General features: G+C 36.0%; 1 protein-coding gene and 1 pseudogene across 1 annotated transcript; one reads left to right on the forward strand and one right to left on the reverse strand.

Moving 5' to 3' along the window:
* The first annotated feature begins 10,705 nt into the window (after positions 1 to 10,705).
* On the forward strand, positions 10,706 to 17,555 carry LOC107586059 (alpha-1A adrenergic receptor-like). Its single transcript, XM_016273279.1, has 2 exons — positions 10,706 to 11,760; positions 16,990 to 17,555. The coding sequence occupies exons 1-2, from the start codon at positions 10,806 to 10,808 to the stop codon at positions 17,487 to 17,489; spliced, it is 1,455 nt and encodes a 484-aa protein (XP_016128765.1). The 5' UTR covers positions 10,706 to 10,805; the 3' UTR covers positions 17,490 to 17,555.
* Positions 17,556 to 18,823: 1,268 nt separating this feature from the next.
* Positions 18,824 to 21,781, reverse strand: LOC107586062 (eukaryotic translation initiation factor 4E-1A-like; annotated as a pseudogene).
* Between the last annotated feature and the right edge of the window lie 21 nt (positions 21,782 to 21,802).

Raw genomic sequence — 21,802 nt, forward strand, 5'->3', positions numbered from 1 at the left:
TACACACATACCTCAGGTCTCTAGCGACCCTATACACTTTTTACAAAGATTAATCAGAAAACAGGCAATCTTTTATATTTTACTATTTTTTTTCTTTTTATATTGTTTATAATTAATAGATTGAGGAATACTAAGAAAGTTGATTTCTAACTTTAAAAAAACTGAAGGAGGGAGAGGGTAGAGAATGATGTTTTACATTACAAAGCACCAAACATTTAATTTTGCCAAAAAAATAAATAAATAAATAAATAAAATAAAATATATATATATATATATATGTAAAGATGAAAATGGATAATTAAGTGGGCCATATCCTTATGGTTAAACCCTGATTTTTATTTATTTATTTGACTTGATTCCATATATGAAGTTCTCTTTGTAAACCACAAAGTTGCCTAAATATGATATTCTCTTTTTAAAAACACAAAATTACTGGATGATGTTTTAGATTTTTGCAATGAACTGGCCTGAAATGGCAAGTTTGAGAAAGAAAAAGTTAACGTTTTTAGTAAGACGAGTTGCTAGTTGGTGCCAGGTTCAAATCAGACCCTCATTTCATCCTGATGTTCTCCACTCAGTTCCTCAGCTCAATTCTGCCCCTCAGCTTGGCTTCACTAAGACAGCCCCTCGTCTATTAAATGTCATGGTTCTTGATGGTTTCATGAGCATGCTGCCAAATATGGAGGAAGTTCAGGAGTTGGGAAAACAGGACTGAGAGCAATGGTATGAAGTTGGTCTGATGGACTGCATTCTAAACATCAGAAAATCCCAGTGCAACAAAGGTGGAGAATGAAAAAGATCTAAAGATTGAAAGGATGAAATGACTGGCTCTCCCATGGAGCATCGCATGTGCTCTGAATTTACTGATGCTCCCAGATGTCATGGGCTACCTTCCTCTGATTGGCTGCAGGAGACTCATTAGTCTGTGTATGTGAAATGCTGTCATGCTGCCAAAGAGGACACCTAGAACTGCTCAGAATAAGAAGATCAAAAATCAAAGGAAACAGACTGTTATGAAAATCTGTGTATTTTTATTTTCTTCTCTTTTTTTTTCTTCTTTGCTTTTTCATGTTTCATAAAATACAAAATGTGAATCTATATATATATATATACAGTATAGATAGATAGATAGATAGATAGATGATAGATAGATAACTTTGCCACTAGATGGAAGCATTGTGCACATTTAAGAGCATATATTTTTATAGAGCATGATCTCTGACTAATCAGTTTTTTTCTTATTTTGATTAATAATTGCAGGTTATTGTCAATTATTTGTTTAAACATTTTAGGTACACCACTTTAATAAAAGCATATGCTTGATTCAAATATTAGACACTGCATATTATTTAAATGAAGCACTGCATTTCACACGGCCTATAAAGAAAACATAGAAAGGAAGAAAAAATGAAGATGATGAGCAGGAGAAAGCATTATCCTCATTATGTCCAGACTGAGGGGTCTCAAGACACTTAACGTTTCTCATGATGAAAATATCTCTCCTTCCCCCTTTGGATTTAGATCTTGGCACAGACAGATATCAAGAGAGCCATCCCCACTTCTCTTATTCCAGGGATGTTTATAAATTTCCTTAAATGTCCATTCAGCCACTGTCACTTATTTGCTCCCAGAATATCTAAAGATCAATTGCAGCGGATGTCACTCTGCTCCCATAAGCATGTTGTACACAGATTAAGTATGTTATGTAAACCATGGCTTTACCGCTCTTCTCCCAAGAACGCATTTCTCTCAAAGTGATGAATATGCGACGGAATAACCTAAGCTTCAGTACAGTTTATTTGGAATAAAATGAAGATTTACTTCATAACACATGCTTGTCAACAAATAACTCAATCAAACCAACCACCTTAAACAGCAGAGGACACTTAAACCGATTATGACAATTTGAGAGAAAAAATCCTGTGTTTCTATAATTTAGACACACAGGAAGTCCTAAACAACCTTGTTTGCACTACTGTTCCCTGAGGAGTTGGAGTATGTTGTTAAATCAAGTTATTCGGCAAGCGTTGAGTGTCCCTCTGTGCTCTCAGCAACTTGCCTGTGTCCTCACTGTTGAGAATATGAAATAAAACAGGCCAGAACAGACTATTCTTGGCACAACCAGCTCCCAGTGCGTGTATATCACTTTTTAATCTACTCAAAACTATGTTTTAACACAATCAAATGGGTTTAAAGGCATGTATAAGTATTATTTCATCTATGTCAACATCAAATTGATCAAAAGATTCTAAAATTGAATTTATATGAAACGTAAACAACGTAAAAACACTTTTTGAGAGATAATCCCAGCATGAAAGATGCTTTGATTTGCCAGAGTACACTTGAAAAGAATATCGGTTAAATAAATTCGCTGGCATTAGTTCCTCCCTACCAGGATGAATGTTGCTTTCAAAGACTGGATTCGTACCTCAGCCACAACAGATAAATACACCATGTGTTTTACATTCAGCGTTTCACAATGTAACCATGTGTATTATACAACTTCTAGTAAAAGGCTCATACTGTGTTAGGCCTCAGGGAGATGGAAGCTTTACTTTGACCCTACCACTGCCCTTTAAGTTCTTGCTTGCTTTTTTTCTTTCAGATGCTGTGTGTCACATGGACAAGATAATAGAGTGGTATTTTCCTTAGGTTTATTAAGGTGTGGTCACATTAGAGAAATTGTGTTAGCAAAAAAGTTCCTTTGTCCTTTGTCCATTGTCAATAGTTTAGCGATATCTAAGGTGGTAACAATTTACAATAAGGTTATTCATGTATTTGTTAACATTAGTTAATGAAAATGCAACTGTTCATTAACTCAGGTCCAAAATTTTGGACCTGAGTTAATAAACAGTTTAAAAAAGTTTTGGTCAAAACATCCAAAACTTTTATTATCTACATAAAATCCACAAGATCCACATCCTCGGTCCATTGATTAATATCTTGTGGAGTTAAAAGTTGCTATTTTGTTTTAAAGGGGTCATATGATGTTGCTAAAAAGAACATTATTTTGTGTATTTGGTAGCCTAGAGTGAGCAGAAGCCGGGGGCTAGAGTGAGGAACGGCCAGAGGGCTAGAGTGAGCAGAGGCGGGCAGGCTTGAGAACGGCGCGGCCGGCGGATTCGACGAAGGAGGCTTGCGGCAACCACTTGTGACGACCCCGGCCTGGACTCCACTTCGTCCATGGTGAAAGCCGATCCGGTGATCCACAGCGCAAAGTTGATGTATTTCCTCAGCGACCAGCACGGATCAGCTCCAGGCATGACGAAACAGATATCGTCCTCTTTTGGAAGGCCAAACAAAGTAGTTTCGCTTTCACAACGAAGCACACAGCACCTTCACTACCTGGCGGCGGCAACAACAATACTACAGCAAGAATAAAAGTTATGCCTTCTTTCTTTGCGTGAACATTTGGGCGGCGTTATGCAAATCTTCCCAGATAGTGACATAGGTATGTGGGGGCATGTTAGAACGAGCCGTTTTAGGTAGGTGTGTCTGACTCTTTTATAAAGAATATCTCTTTGGATTTGAGACTTTAGTCTTTGCAACTTTACAGAGCTTCTTTATGCACCAAAAGCTTGCAACACTCCAAAGAGAAAAATTTAAATTGCATCATATGACCCCTTTAACTTTCAACACTCCTGGCCAAAATATAAGTCCATGATAACACTTTCTCCAATGAAAAAGTCCAACCGACATATTTTTTTAAATATAATATATTTAAAATATATTTTAAACTGTTTTTGCTCATAAACAGTACTTGATCTGTGCATATTTCTCTCCTGATTCAGACGAGACAACTTTTTCAGTGAAAAAACTATATTATAGATAAAGGACTCGTATATTAGTTTGAAGCAATGATTTGAAGTTAAAAGCATCTTAATTATTGATTTGTTTTTTTTACAAACATGCAGTTATTTGTCACAAGATGCTAATTGATTGATTGGAGTCGTGTGGATTACTTGTGGATTATTGTGATGTTTTTATCAGCTGTTTGGACTCTCATTCTGATGGCACCCATTCACTGCCAGAGGATCCAATCGTGAGCAAGTGATGTGATGCTAAAATTCTTCAAATCAGTTAGGATGAAGAAACAAACTCATCTATCTCGTTTGACCAACTTGAACCCGATGTAAAATCTGCATAGGCATATATTTCAAACTATTGCAGATCACATGGATTCCTGTTGAAATAACTGGATTTCGCCCATGAAAATTCACAGAACAGCCGTAAATGTGACCACACCTTTAGTCTACACCGCACTGCTTTTCCACTCTACACTCTACTCTACACTAATGTACCCCGACACACATTTCAGACAGGCTATTTCTTCCAGAAAGCCCTCTTTCTTTCCTGTCACAGCCGTCAGCTCAGACTGACTGTAATTCAGAAGAGCACGAGGGCGTGTTCAGCCCAAGCTGCCTGAGACTTCCTCCTTGAAGTGTAAATGAGATTTGTGTCTCTTGGGATCCACATCATGTCTGTAACAAAACTGTGTTGGTGTATGTTTGACCTGAGATGGAGGATAAAGCCACATCGAGAGGTCTGCAAAGATGCCGGGGTTTAAAAAAGGTGCAATGTGAACACCGTGCAAGAGCAGGGTGCTAAAGAGCATTTTACCCATGAGACACAACAAGGCTGGCTGTACTTAAGGCATTTGAACATGATTTTACAAAGGTGCACTTTGCAATAAGAAATGCCACACACACGGTTTTATTACATGCCCCTAGACATTTTATTTTCGCACAAAGGAAATAAAATGACATGCTTTATATTAGATAGAGTTATGTGAAGTCTTTGTGTAAAATTTGCATAATGTACCTGGCACAGGGACTTTATTTCTGAAAGTGAAGGTTAATTTATGTTTACTGCACTTTAGCTTCCAAAGGTTTTGTAGAGATAAATCATATACATTTTAATAAATGTCAACGTGTAGAAATGTTATGGTGGCTTAGAGAGCTGCAACTGCGCTGACGGTTTGCCTATTCATGGAGCTCTCGAGAGTATCTTATAGTCTGAAGCACAACACAATATGATGAAAAAGAGACATGTTAAGATTTCGACATTAATCTGACACCCTTTTAATATGAACTTTTCTAGCTAAGAGGAAAAAGGTTTGCATTTCGACTAAAGCAGTTCAGTGCTCATCACAGCATTTCTTAGTTGTCAGAGGCTAAGTAATGAAAGTAGGAGTGGAAGGAACTTGCAAGAAATAAGTTAACAGTAATGGTAAACCTGATGAATTAGAGTAATACCAAACTCATATTTCAATAAGTGGGTGTTTCTTTAACATTCACTTTTGGCCCTGTGGAAAAAAAAGAAAGTAAACTGTCTTAAAAAGCACTTTTCATATTTTACAAGCATCACAGACGAATACTATAATTTTTGTAAACATTTTTCCAAGATATATCTTTTACACTACATCTTATATTAAATTTGTACATACATCTTTTTTATCATTCTTTGGAGGAATTTTGAAATGACAGATGCCTGTATCTTGCTATAGGCTACCTATAGGCTAAAATAAATAAATAAATAATTGTCAAGTGAAGTCACCATTATTTATATAGCGCTTTTTACAATGCAGATTGTGTCAAAGCAGCTTTACAGTACTAAACAGGGAAATAGTGTTTCGAAATAGTGTGCCGTTCTCCTCTGGTCAGACGAAAACAGCAGTTTAATTCTAGGATGCAACAAAGTCAGATTGTGCAGAGGACTCATCTGGTTCCCGTGGTCTTGTCCCGATGGCTTTCTAAGTGACAAGGTCTTCAAAGGGGTTCTGTCTCTGTTCATCTAGTTGACATAGTCTCTGCTGACATTCAGGGCTGTCGAGGACATCTCTAGGTGCTGATCCACCATCTGGACTGTATACGGCTTGATCCGGGTGGTTGCAGTGACCATCTGATTTGGATATAGACTGGATCTGGTGGCTACGGTGACCTCGGAATAAGAAAGAAACAGACTTATATTAGCGTAGATGGCTGTAGATGGGGTTACTGGTTCCGGTTGACCTAATTAATGCAGCCTTACAATCCTTTAACATATTTAAATATTAGAAATGTGTTTGTGTGTTATGTGTTATGTGTAAACCAGGTTAAAGAGATGGGTTTTTAATCCCATATCTTGGGATTGTAGCGGACGTGAAGGACTACAATGCACTAAGAGCTCGCTCAAATACTGAGATACTGAATTATTCAGGGCTTTATAGGTAATCAGCAAGATTTTAAAATGTATACGATGTTTAATAGGGAGCAGGTGCAGTGTTGACAGAACCGGGCTAATATGGTCATACTTCCTGGTTCTAGTAAAAACCTCTTGCTGCTGCATTTTGGACCAGCTGGAGTTTGTTTATTAAGCGCGCAGAGCAACCACCCAATAAAGCATTACAATAATCTAACCTTGAGGTCATGAACACATGAATTAACGTCCCCGCATTTGCCATTGAGAGCATAGGTCGTAATTTAGATATGTTTTTGAGATGGAAAAATGCAGTTTTACAAATGCTAGAAATGTGGCTTTTGAAGGAAAGATTGAATTGACAGAGCAGCCATCAAGTGTTAGACAGTGTTCTAGGTTATTACATGTGGAGGTTTTTGGTCAAATAATTAACACCTGGGGGGGGATTCTTTTTCAGAATTTAACAGTAAGAAATTACTATAATAAAGAAAAAACACATATGTAAAGAGCTAGCTATGCTATTAGTCCATAGCAAGAGAAAGACATCTCACATTTAGAAATTATTTTATATATAGTATTATTATATTGTATATATTATATTATTGTTAAATTATGCAATTATCATAGTTATTATAAATATTGCTTTTTGCATCATTTATTAAAAAATATATAGTTTTGACATATTTTGGCAAAATGCAGATTTGAAATACACATCATAAAATGATGGTCACAAGTGATATGTACTTTCATATTTCTTTACACATCACATCTTATATTTAATATTATTCTAAGATATTTAATACTATTCTAAAGTTTTGGCTTTGGCATACATAAATGGCATTTGAAAAGAAGCCAAAATAAATGATGAAGGCATGGTGAAAAGTCTCCATGACAGTTTTAAGGTTGAAATATGTTCGTTTTAATAAAAATCAACCTCTGAGATATAAAAGTGCCTGATGTTGATTAAATACTCAAATGCTAATTAACCAGAACGGACCTGGTCCCAAATCATTCATCAAGACCAAGTAGGCCAGAACAATAATTTTAAATATCATATGTATAGTAAACTAAACCTCATGGGAAATGTCAAATCCCCATCTGATAAGGCATTTAAGCATATATCATTGTCCAGAGGTAGTGGCAGGTCCCCTTTTTTAGCTTGGGTACTTTCCCCATGCCGCAGAGAAGGTGATGCATTATTAGTTCCCACAGTCTGATGATTTTGGTATTAAAAAGTCCCTAGCGTCAGCTAAAAACTCCACTCATCTATGCTTAAGCTTGACATGTTTACATATTTCAAAACCCAAAACCAGAACATAGACTACTGAAGTCAAATATAGCTGACTTGCTGTAAACAAGCAATCACATAGTTTACTCTAACTGATGATGGAGATGCATTTAATCTGTTCTGTGAAAGAACATTATTTTATACCAAATAACACTATTTTGAAAATTGTCTTTTATGATGCTCACTATGATGGTCATTATGAGCTGTCACTAAAAAATGAAAAAAAATATTTTGTGTCCCAAGGAAAAACCATATGACATAACGATGAGTAAATAAGGACAGCATTTTCATTTTGGATAAACTATCACTTTAAGAGTCCATGAAACACTACGGTTTGATCAACTGTCTCCTGCAGGGAAGTTTATAATGTCCGAGCAGCCGTTCTCCCCCAGGCTTTTAAGTCAGTCAGTCTATTTCCATTTAAAGCCACTCAATACCACCTTAACTCTATATAAGACTATGTTATGTGAGCAATGTTTAGAAAAAAGATTAGTTTCAGAGTTATCTCAAGGCATCGTAAACTGATTTTAAGTGAATGGATTTGTATTCTTATTTCGGGCACCAGTAGATGCCATGGGTTTGATTAATAACCAGGGAGGTCAGGGGGTTGCAATGTTCCCTTGCCAAACAAAACGCCATCCAGGTGCGTGGACAACCAGAAATATCTCTATCTGAATATGTTCTCTGAAAAAGGACACAGGAGGTACTTGGCATGAGGGAACATCCATGTGCAAAGTATTAAATGTACCTGATAGTGTCTGATTGCACACTTCAAGTATTCAAAAATATCCTCTAATCAGGACTCCATGTACATAGAAACCCCTAATCATAATAAAAGCACTCTGACATGAAGAACAACGGGAGCTTAATTAATATGTATTGCCGTTCTCCCCCAGGCTTTTAAGTCAGTCAGTCTATTTCCATTTAAAGCCACTCAAAACCACCTTAACTCTATATAAGACTATGTTATGTGAGCAATGTTTAGAAAAAAAGATTAGTTTCAGAGTTATCTCAAGGCATCGTAAACTGATTTTAAGTGAATGGATTTGTATTCTTATTTCGGGCACCAGTAGATGCCATGGGTTTGATTAATAACCAGGGAGGTCAGGGGGTTGCAATGTTCCCTTGCCAAACAAAACGCCATCCAGGTGCGTGGACAACCAGAAATATCTCTATCTGAATATGTTCTCTGAAAAAGGACACAGGAGGTACTTGGCATGAGGGAACATCCATGTGCAAAGTATTAAATGTACCTGATAGTGTCTGATTGCACACTTCAAGTATTCAAAAATATCCTCTAATCAGGACTCCATGTACATAGAAACCCCTAATCATAATAAAAGCACTCTGACATGAAGAACAACGGGAGCTTAATTAATATGTATGGGCAGGTTTCCTGGAAAAAGATTAACCCTCAGCATGGACTATATTGCACTGTCAAAGAAGATTCTACACTGGAAACACCTCCATCTAGGATTAATCTGTATTAAAGAAAGCGCTCCATGTTTTATTAATCTCTGACCTATCTCATTCCCAAGAGCTAGATTGACTAGAAAAAGCAGATTCTCACCTGTCAAAGCATTTATTCTCAATGAAGAGCTCATTTTATTGATCTATAAACAACACAGGCATGAAAGGATGATAATTTGTTAACATTGAAATGATTTAGCTAATGCTGGAGAAACAAAACCAGAAACATAACTACATTATTAATTTGCACACAATCTCACATATTTTCTGTGTAATAGTTGTTTTCTTTCCACTAAAGTAACTCTACTGGTAACACATTTCTTTCAACGAGAAACCCCAAACCTAACTATTTCTCAATATAAAACAATATAAATCAAGGCAGATAAAAGTAGACAATAATTTATACCAAAAAAATACAAATCATGAGATCAAAACCATGTGATCTGTCACAAACCAAAAACGTTCAAATGCTGCACACATTCAAAAATCGCAGCCTCAAGACGAACCGTTACAGATTTGATGTGAAATTCCAGTCTTGTGAATATAATTTTATACTGCTTTTTCAGTCATTTTGATATTTAATTAATTATTGTGCTTGTACTTTTAATATTTAATACACCTTTCTTTAAACTCAGAAACATTTTTGTCAGCAAAAGAATTAAGGTATATTAAGAAATTAGCTTTATGATCATAAAATAATATTGATGCCCGTCAGTCTATTGGCATTATATCATTATGTCTCTCTTTCGAATATGAAGCAATATCAGACACCTTTGGGAGTGTCTTTACAACATGATCCTATAGCAACACCAAGGATGTGGGTTCAGTTCACAGGGAATGCATGAGCTGATAAAATCTATGAGTTAAATGCAACATAAGATGTAAATGAAAAAATAAATAAGTAAATATAATTAAATTAAATTAAATGCTGAATCAAATTTTTATGACAAGGACCTTAAAAAGCTCTCTATTCCTGGCACACTTTGGGATTAAAACCTCATGTCTCCAACCCAATGAGCTCATCTTCAGACTCCACAGGAGATAATAAAGGCATTGCGTGAGACAAAATTGTGTAACAAAAGTCACATGTTTATGTGGTTTTGTCTGGGTTCAAGTGTAAAGTATAAAGCTTTTATACAGAAAACAACATGTGATGTCACACTAGTTTACTGCATGCTTCACAAAATGTTCTTGTACACTTGAATTTTCCTTGATGGCTTGAAAAAGATAACCACATGGCCATAAAAAATTCAGATGTAGATTTAATAATTAAAAAAGGGCCTTTTTTGGAGTGCACATTTATAAATACTGTATTTTAACTGATACACTTCACTTTGATTAATATATATATAAAAAAGTTATACTTTTATACTACCATTTAAAATACATAGAGATAGCTTCAGTTTCCCTACTTTAAAAATGTCATATTTATTTCAAAGTTATTTGCTGTTTCTGTGTAATTCTGACATCTACTTGCAATTTCTGAATAACATTTTTTTTCTGCGCAAATTTTTACATCATCAGTGTAAACTTGAGTTTGCAGACCAATATGGTAATATTATTTAAAAGCGTAAGACATTTCAAAACTCTTCAGCCTCCCCTATAGTGTTGTGTTTGCTTTTTCAGCACTCCTCTGTTTAAAAACAAAAAGGCAAAAAGAAAAAAATCTACATTTACGCAGAGTTTGGACTGAAGCTGGGATGGGCGGTTTAACGCCCCTGAGACAGAGACTCTTGTTTTCACATTACATGAGTGCATCAGAACGACATCATTGCTCATCAGTAACTCGTTCTACGTTCTAGTCATTTAATAGCAACCTGACTAAAGCAGCCAACCAACGTGTCAGCAATGGAGATTATTTTTCGCCAAAATGAACCAACAAAATGAAGATGAAGTCACACGGTCTTGGGGAAGCGGTTCTTTGGATGCGTACGAAGGGTCAGCGAAGTTTTCAAACTCTTCCGAGTTAAATGGCACACAACTCGAGCCTCTCCTCCTGTCCCGTGCCGTCCCGCTCGGCTTGGCTTTGGGGACTTTCATCATCTTCGCGGTGGCTGGAAACATCTTGGTGATACTGTCAGTGGTGTGCAATAGGCACCTGCGCTCTCCAACTAACTATTTCATCGTCAATCTCGCTATTGCCGACCTGCTCCTTGGCACAACCGTGTTACCCGTATCAGCCACATTGGAAATACTGGGTTACTGGGTGTTCGGGAGGATTTTCTGTGATGTTTGGGCAGCGGTTGATGTGTTATGTTGCACCGCATCCATCATGAGTCTGTGCGTAATCTCCATTGACCGTTATATCGGAGTGAGCCATCCTTTGCAATACCCCAACATCGTGACGGGACGCAGAGCTCTGTTGGCCATGCTGGGGCTATGGGTCCTGTCTTTGGTCATCTCCATCGGACCACTGCTAGGATGGAAGGAGCCTCCGTCACCGGACGACACGGTGTGCGTAATAACCGAGGAACCCTTTTACGCGCTCTTCTCATCGCTCGGCTCCTTCTATATTCCCTTAATTGTTATTCTAGTCATGTACTGTCGTGTTTATGTGGTGGCTAAACGGACAACGAAGAATCTGGAAGCCGGTGTAAAGACGGAAACTATGAATTCAGGGGAAATAACGTTGAGGATTCACAGGGGTTCGCAGGTGCACGAGGACTCCGGCGCGGCAGCCAGGGGTCGCGGGCATCAGGCGAGGAATTCTCTGGCGGTCAAACTTCTGAAGTTTTCCAGGGAAAAGAAAGCAGCTAAGACCTTAGGGGTTGTGGTTGGCATGTTTACGTTGTGCTGGTTGCCATTCTTCCTCACTTTACCAATTGGTAGGTCTTTCTTGTACACAGTTGCACAATTTGCCCCCCCCCCCTTGCCTTCCATGTTGTCATACAACGAGAAGCATATCAGCAAAATTGTAAAAAAAAAAAAAACAACAAAAAAAAACAATAATAATAATTGTCAAAATTAAATTGCAATGGGCTTAGCTGGATTTTAAGCTGGTCTTTTAAAGCCTGGACATTTAAAAACCTGCTTTCTTCCTTTAAGCAGGAAAACAATATGAAACAGAAAATAAACATAAAAGGTAACTTAAGGTAACAAAAACATCTAACCATTGTTTTAGCAAACCCATATTTTAATAAACTGTATAAATATAACATGTACCAGCCCAATTAAAATGTGACTACTACCCAAACAACATATAGGCCTGTTAAATATACCCTTGTGTTTCTAAAAGCTTTTTGAAGCCCACATGCATAAATATATCTAGAGAACACACACACACAAATCATTACGCCAGTCTGATATGTTCTAGCTCGTATGCCAACTAGTAGGAAAATGCCTTTAAAACCGAACAACAGATCAGTTAGGCCAGGCTTGGAGATCAGCTAACCAACTAACGATATTGTTACATTATTTCAGCTAGTGTTAGCAGTGAAAATAATACTTTTTAGTTGAAATACGGACATTCTTAAAATTCTAAATTCGTAATGACATCCTGCCCTTCATTTTGTTTGCCCTTATACACTCTGATGCCTTATATATTGCACATGCCTGTCAATATTGCTCTCATGTCATTACTTGGGATCTATGAAAGGTTAGCAAACATCAATTAAGACGAAACAATCCTCACAAGGAGTAATCATTATTAATGTTTAATTTAATGCTTAACAAATAATGAACCATTATAATTGCTCTCCATGTCTTGAGAATTTGGTAAGACAAATAGAAACTTTTTATTTTTTATATTTTAATTCAAACTTGCTATTCTATTTACAGGAACAACACAAAATACAGAACAATTAGGATTTCCCCATCTCAATAGGGTTATAATGATAGCAAAAGATAGTAAAACAAAAATCATTTAAAAAAAGTTATAATAATCAGGAAAACGTACTTAAATTACAGTGGAAGAATGCATTCTGTGTTATGTTATGTTATTCAACTAAATTGAGTCGCCTATACACCCACATGAAATACATACAAGTGATTTATCCCTTAAGCCTTCTACAGCTGGACATTTGTGGTCAGTGGGAAGACCGCAGAGTAGAGGTTAAGACAGAATAAATATTTTTGCACTTTATTTCCTCCTCCCTCTCATGAGGCACCCAGTGTGGGGTCTGCCGCATCCGCCGTTTGGCTGTCACAGCAGGGAGTATGAGAACGAGGCCCTGGACCGCAGCCATTCAGACTCAAAGGCAGGTTATTATTAATGAATTAACATAGTAGTCATTCCTGTCCCAGACAGGGTTATCTCAGCAGGGCAGGGTGCTTGGAATTTCAGCAGGCCTGCTACATAATTAGGCAACTGTGGCTTTCTTCGAATTTTAGAAAACAAAAACTTAAGTGGAAAACAGTAGTGATTTTACAGCACTGAATTATTGTAGCTACAGAGGTCATATATTTACATGAATATATCATGATACAATTTTTTAAGTTGTTTACATGGAAACTTTAAACCTTTAAAATTATTTGAACTCAAATCAATATTTCTTATTTATTCATTTCATGAGTTCCGTAATTGTTCTGGAACGAATAATAACGACTAAACTTCAATCCTCACTGTCCGATGCAATGTAGTTTCATGTATTTTAAATCACTCCCCACTAGCTTTTTTTATGTTGTTTCCGCAACAAAATAATAAATAAAGGTAACTGCGACTTTTTATTTCACAATTCAAACTTTTTTTTCCCTTGCAATTCTGAGATGTAAACACAGAAGGTACTGTATTCTGAAAAAAAAGTTGGAAATTTAGAATTTAGACTTTCTTTCTTGCAGAGTTTACATTGTGCAATTACATTTTATTTCCGCCACAGAATAAAAAAGAAAAAAAACGTAATTGCAACTTTTCATCTCACTATTCTCACCCTTGCAATTCTGGCTTCTTTTTTTTTGTGTGTGGCAAAAATAAGCATCCATATTTGAAACATAATGGAAGCAAACAGCTATACTATTATAGCTGTTTTATTTATTTATGTAGGCTATGAAATGATGTAATAAATAGTGTAGCTAATGTTTATGTAATAGATAATGTAGCTATTTAGCAATACAGCTTAAGAAGACCTGCTCATAATTTTGGCTAATTCATTGCTGAGGAAAAGAATACACAAGATACACTTGCTAACATGGTTTATAAGTTATGTCACATAAATCATTGATATTTTTCCAAACCTGTCATACTAGACAATGGAAGACAACCCAGTGAGTCACTTGAATGCATACAATTTGGAAAAACAGGATGCAAGGTTGTGAACAGTGTATCTCAAACTTGTTTGCTTCCTCTCGGAATCTAATCATTCTAGAACAGTTACATTCTAGAAAGTTCTTTGATAAAAGCAGTAATCAGAATAATGAGACTATTACTATTTAAGTGAGTGAGCTGCTTTGGTGTTGCTAACATTAATTAATGCCTATTTAAGGTCTATTCATGACTTCTTTTGAAATGTTACAGCCTTCTAATAGATCATTGTCACTTATATACTCTTTAGGCCTTCATTCATGAATTAGTTTTTTCAGCCAAGTCTCATGGTTCCCATGGTACTTTGAATGCAGTGGGTCAATGCACTAGAGCTGCAGCATTGAGGTGCCTCCGCTTTATACACCAGGGCTCTCAGTCTAAAGCAATTAATGGCAGAAATCCACAGCTCTACCACTGAAATGTAATGAAAAAGGGGTAAAGGAACTTTTTCTAGAAATCTTGCTAAATATTGTTTTTTACAATAAACAGAAGCAGCCATTTATATTCAGGTTATTAATTCACAACTGCTTCAGCAGATATCCAATTTATTAAGGCTTTCATACATTCATATATCAAACTATGAATCGCATCCAAAATAAAAGTTTGTGTTTATATATAATATATATATATATGTATGTGTGTGTGTGTGTGTGTGTGTGTGTGTGTGTACTGTGTATTTTATATTTATGTGTATATAAATACACACACATACATGTGTGATATATATATATATATATATATATATATACACACATTTATATACACATATAAATATAAAATACACAGTACACACATTATATTATGTATTATATAAACACAAACTTTTATATTTTATTTTGGATGTGATTAATTGATTTGACAGCACTAATATGGCCTGTTGGTCTGTTAAACAGCCAAATGAAGATGTATCTTACTCTTCTTACTCTTCAATTGGATACTAAACTCAACAGGTTAGTTCTAGACTTACATGGTTATGAAAAAAAGAGCATTTTATTTACATTACTATGTGGCTGGAAATAATTTTAGTTGCAAATAATTTTATAGAATTGTATAGATGTCAAACATGTCTAAACAATCAGACACTTTGGCAAGTGATACGTTTGCTTCATTTTGTTATTTATCTTGCTTTTTCAAATTTGGAAGAATATCCCTTAAAATATTCAATATAATTATCAGAAATTCAGACAATTAAAATATTTAGAAATGTTATTTCAGAACATTTTGTTCTTTGTTATATTATTATTATTATTATATTGCCACTATGAATTGTTTTAAAATGATCTATATGCTGTTTATTGAATTACATCAATAACATAAAACAAACTGTGAAGATGTACAGTGAAATGTTATCTTTATTGACATAGTTCTACGCTTTCTAAAAGCATAAACTTAATCATCCTAACATCCCTTAATTGATATGTATAACCAGTGTCTAATACATCACATGCCCTTTCTTCCAAGTTCCTATCAAAGACTAAACACAAAACTTATCTGTACTGTTTCACTATAGTAATTAAGAAGTATTTATTTTATGAGAACATATAGTGTTATCCCATAGTAACGCAACACTTGGGATTTAGTTTTAAATTCACTTTTTATTTCCAATTTCTCAATAAAAGATAAACAAAACAATTATTTACATAAAAAATATATAACTTTTGCTTTTAGGTTTACTTTGTTCTATTTTTACATGCTATGCACATCTGGTATTCGATAGATTTTTAGTTTCAAAGTTTTCACACCAAAATGCAACAAGCAGAAAATTGGATAGGCAAGCATTGCTGTCACCTGCTGGATGCTAAAGCAAACGACAGACCTTTAAAAGAAACACCAGTTGTATCAGCAGGGGGCACAATCACAAACAATCAAGAAGAGTCACGAATTGTGCCACCAGTTACGTAGTGTTATATGAGAGAGAGAGAGAGAGAGAGAGAGAGAGAGAGAGAGAGAGAGAGAATGCCCCAAATACCCAACCATCAGAGACCACTATTACCCCAAAATAAACAAAATATTTCCCCAATTTAATAGTTGCACATCAACCGAAAAACTTTCATTCTCGGCGAAAAAGCCAAATGTCCAAATATTGCTGCAAAATTAGTAGCATCGTGCCATGACCTGAGGGACAAACACAATCCAGAAACACACAGCCAATAGACACACTCTCACAGACCAAAACTGAAATACTGTTACTCATGTGCATAATGTTACATTTCTCTGTCCAGCAGTTGCTACAGGAAAATCGTTATTATTATCATTTATTTTTATTTGATTTATTGATTGATTGATTTTTTTTCCCTATATGTATCTTTGGGCATACATGACATTTCCATACTAGTTATATATTACATATTAGTTATAATATATAAATAAATGTTAAGATGTTCTAATGTAAATGTTCAAATGTTAAACCATTCTCTTTGTTGTCTTAATGCTTTGGCAATACAAAATGTATTTTTGTCATGCCAATAAAGCTATTTGAATTGAATTGAATTGAGAGTGAAAGAGAGAGAGAGAGAGAGAGAGAGAGAGAGAGAGAGAGAGAGAGAGAGAGAATGCCCCAAATACCCAACCATCAGAGACCACTATTACCCCAAAATAAACAAAATAAATGTATCCTTTAAGTATTCTCAGGAATACACTTCAAAACTTGCATTTTCTCTGGAGATGGTGTATAATTTTCGAATACATTTTCGAATAAAATAATTTTTTGAATAGAAGTCAAATGTAAATCTAGTTTATAATCTGAAGAACTTGGAAAACTGATGTTACAATATTAGTGTATAAAACTGGACCTTACCGATGTGCTCTCTCCTTGCAGTCGCGTTCAATGTCAGCCTGCGGCCTCCTGAAATCGTCTTCAAAATCATCTTCTGGCTTGGTTACTTCAACAGCTGCCTGAATCCCATCATCTATCCCTGCTACAGCCGGGAGTTCAAGCTAGCTTTCATCCGCATCCTGAAATGCAGATGTCACCGCGGGAGACGGCCAGGTTGGAGAGCGTACAACTACCAGGGCTCGCACATCAACTCCTTCTACTCACGGCAGGACTCAAAGGACTCTGTGAACTATGGTAGTTACCTAAATGGGAGCCAGAGAACCCTGTCCTCTGCCAGCCCCAGTCCTAGTTATCATACCAAAGGCCTGTCGCATTTCCAGGAGGACGGACCCAGACATGCCCGGAGCAGGACACCTTCTGTGTTATCTGAGAGTACTTTGGATCATCATCTTGAGCCTGTGGAGGAAGATCCAACTCAGTCTGTAGGCAATCCAGATCAAGCTGCTTTCAGAAATTGGCCTCAAGAGCAACTGAAAGAGTGAGGATGTCGAACTTTAAGTGGCACAAGAGTACTTTTGTTTTTTTCAGTCGCCTTAATTATTTTTATGGTCAAGAATAGTACGAAGAAATCGTAGTTCTTTCTAAGCTATTTAAATCTAATATACAGCCTAGCGTTAATGTACAGCACGGTGTGAATACTCTGGTATTCTTTAACAAACAGCATTAAAGCAAGTGTGCTGAACATTTTTCATTCATTTCCAATACTACATAATTACTAGGTGATTTTCAAGTTGTATAGCTGCATTTAAGATATACAGTACACTTAAATATTGGTCTGGCAAAAGAGCATTCTTTTTCATCATAGATGATTAACAAAAGGACATAAAACTACATTTATGAGCAAAGGGAAGCTAATACATTTAGCTACATGGGTTATAAGCTTCTACTGGAATGAGAAAATGGTTCCCACATCTCAAGAATCTCAGAGGATTATTTATTTATCATCAACAGATGCATTTCAGAGGCTCTTCACTGGGTATCGACAATGCATTGTAAATTTTATTTACATTCATTTTTTATAAGCACCCATGTTCAAGAAAGTGCTTCTATTATTTTTTGTTACAAAGAATTCAGGCTACTCAATGAAACCCCTTAGGAAAAGGTAAGAACCAGAGATCAGTTATCAATACTGCCTTGAACATTTTGCATAAGGAATGTAAAACAAGACTGCAAAAATACACATTTATACAACAGTCTTTGAACAGAATCAACCTTTGATATTCTCAAGCTGCAATACAAGAAGTATCTGAATAGTGTAATTAGAAATATCATGATGTTTACTGTCCAAATCACTTAAACACTAAATCCAAAGCAGAAGTGTAAATGTCTAAGTAAAAAATAAATAAACTACACTTACGATTTAGTAACTGCAACAACATAAAAAGGCAAACAATATGAAAGAAAAATATTCATAAATTGAATTGAATACACTTCCCATCCCCACCAGCAAAAGATCAGTTAATAGTATGCTGACATAAAAAAAAGAACGTGGCTCTGTTTTTATACACTGTACAGTTTCGTAAATATAATATTCCTCTGATTAAACCCTTCCATCTACAAATCTGAAGGCCTTTAATTTCCTAGTGTTTCCCCCACAGCATCCTGCGAAAGGTCAGATCCCAGGTCAGTTTTGTTCTCGTCTGTCTGTCTGTCTCTTCTGATGAAGATTTGAATTTGATAAAAGTTTCTGACCGTTGTTGCAGCATCTGAAATGAAATTATAGCATGAACAATTTAAGAGAGGATATTTAATATCAAAATAATGATATGAAAGTTTAAAAAGAACTATCAAAAATACCCACTGTTTAAAAGGCTCCTTAAACAACAAACTTATTCTTGGTGGTGGAACCACTTTTGGTGGCTGTCCCCATGTGACTGGTATCCAATGATGACTTTTGGAGGCACACCTAATCTTTCCTTATACACACGCCTGTGAATAGACAAATAAATGCAAATTTACAAATATATTCAAGAAGTAACATTAGGTTCAGGGTTAAGTCTGCTCTGTTCCTGCTGAAAATTCAGTGTTAAGGCACAATGCCGCATAATAGCCAGAATAAATTACGCAGACCTATCTCAGCCCCTAGTATCAACATATAAAGTTGTAATTGCAAATGCATGTATTCCACCCCTCTGAGCAGCATTAAACAGTCTGGGCAAATACATGCCACTTCAGAAGCCCTTCTGTGCCACCTTTGCAGTGTAAAGTTGGCAATAATCTACCTAGTGCTCTACCTAATAACCACAAATGAAAAGAAAGCGAAAATTAAAGTCACACTGAAACGCAAGTAGCAGCAGTATTTTTCTTCTGTATTGTGATATACATCCAAGTGTTACAGATTATCGGAAAAGGAAAAAAGGTAGTGCTGGGACTTGGTTCTATGCATAGGTTTTGATTGAGATGTGGGTGTTGGGCAGATGAACACGAGCTTGAAGGGTTTAAGTGGACTGAATGATTTTTACCCTATGTGTATAATAGCATCTTTGTTCTCGTAGTCTGTCGTCCATATCGCTATTTTGTCTCCCTTTGTTCGGATGTTGACGACAGCACCACAGACATCATCACTGTGGTCATCAAACGCTTCTCCCACAAGGCACAAAAGCTGAAAAATGAAACCAGAATTGAGAGAAAAAGAACATCTAAGCCTTTATGATCCACAAATACAGTATACATTTTGCAGCTAATGCAGTTAAACCGACTGGAGTATAGACTTACCGTCTCCAACCAGAAGCGGTCCAGGTCGGCTCTGCGCTGCTGTTTGGACAGGGTGATCAGCCAGCGGCCGCCCTGCTTGTTTCTCTCATCTTCCCACAAGGGCTCAATGCCATCCTGCTCCAAAAAGAGCACACGGATCAATTTAGATGAACTCAAAATTATTTGCATCATGCTGTAATGCTATATCGTGGCTTACCTTGAAGAGGGAGTAGTCACATCCTGATATTAAGTTACTTGATAACTGAATGTGATTGTATAACCTGGGAAAGAACATCAAAACCTGTTAGTGCCACAGTGTTGCTTACAACTCGCAGTCTTTATGCTGTCTGTGTCATTTCAATTCTCTCATTATTACTTACGCCCAGAAGTCTTCCACTGTGTCAAACTTTGAGATGAGACGGAGATTAGCTTGCCATGTTTTGCTTTTGTCATTTTTAAAGAACCAAAGAGCCCATCTGCCAAAAGAAAATAACCCTAGATACTTAGGGAACACACACACACCCACACAAAACATGAAATGTGTGTGGCCTGGGTGGCTTTACCTGTTCTGCAGAGGATGTTTAATATAATCTTCAAGACTCACTATCTCTTGCTTATTTTCGTCGTTTTTTTTCTTCTTCTGAATTTGTTGGATTTGTTGGAGTTTCCTACAAGAAAAGAACAATTTATTATATTTCCATTATTTTCATCTTAAGTTTTGCACGCTGAATGTGACATTTCAAAGAAAATGCCTTTTTTTTTTTTTTTTTTTAAGAGAAGAGGTTCTTGACATTTTGGACTCCAATGCAACTGACTGCAACAATATTCATTGGACTTTTTCAGCCGTTTGTGGTCTACTATTATTCAAATTTAGGATTTAAAAAAATATTTGTACCCAAAATTTCTACTCAACGTAATACTTATAGCTTGGCATTAACTTAGAAAAATTAATTTCAGTATGAGTTATTAGAATTACTTTACATGACTTTTCCAAGTCTAGAAGTCACACTTTTAAAAAGAGGAACCCTCAGTATATATTGTTTTGTCCTATTTGAAATCATTGGAAGTCATCTTGGAAGTTTGCTGAGGCCCCACTGTGTTAGAGTAAATATTATATATATTGCCTCAGGACAATTCATAAAATAGTTAAGGTGCATTTATTACTTCAAGGTGCTATTACTTTTACTAATGATAAACAATTTTACATTTGCTTTACTTATTCCAATACCTATCACCAGAACTATATAAAAACTATAAATAAATAAAAAATATATAAATAAATAAACAAACTGACACCACTATTTTGGTTCTTAAGATTGCAAACCTGGCAAAACCCTCTAAAAAAACCCAGGCACCTTTATTTAATATATTGCTGCATACTCAAGGAACGTAAATATATTTTTCAAGTCTTATCTTATGACATGGTTACTGGAGGAATGGTGGATATTTATGAAAACTTTGGCAGGAAGTTATGGATCCGTATTAAAGTTTCTCAGAAAACTGCCCTTTCTGAAAATGTACATACAATTTCACCAAAGGCTGTCTGAGGAAATGGTTCCCTTAAGTATCATTTTATTTTTACAGTGACAATACAGGCCATACAAAGACTGAAAACAAACAAATCACATTATCCATATTTTCATTGAAACATCAGCAAAACACGAGTCTACATTACAGAAACAGATAAGGTTCAACAGACATCTTCAACTTTAAAAGAAAACCTCAAATATTCTCACAGCCCTCCTCTTCAGATAAAAAAAACATAACTTATTTAACACTTTTGCACAATATCTTTCAAACGCATATGTGCGACAGTGAGACACATGAGCTCACTTGACCGTCTGCTGTGAGATATTACTCCACAGCAACAGTGATTCAGATTAGCTTCGATAAAATCCCTGAACAAAATGAAACACGTATTTAACATTAATAACTACCACTGGTGTCATCACAAAAATGTTTGTAAGAGCACTTATATTGACTCACCGGTTCAGCAGTCGCCATCTTCTACAAACGTGAAGGGTCTTTCCGTGTGTGAAAACACCATTTGATTGGCCAAACTCAACCGAGCACATGAGTCAACGAGTAGCGCGCGTCTGGA

Source organism: Sinocyclocheilus grahami, unplaced genomic scaffold (genome assembly GCF_001515645.1).
Source record: "Sinocyclocheilus grahami isolate Dianchi unplaced genomic scaffold, SAMN03320097.WGS_v1.1 scaffold77.1, whole genome shotgun sequence".
NCBI classification, from domain to species: domain Eukaryota; kingdom Metazoa; phylum Chordata; class Actinopteri; order Cypriniformes; family Cyprinidae; genus Sinocyclocheilus; species Sinocyclocheilus grahami.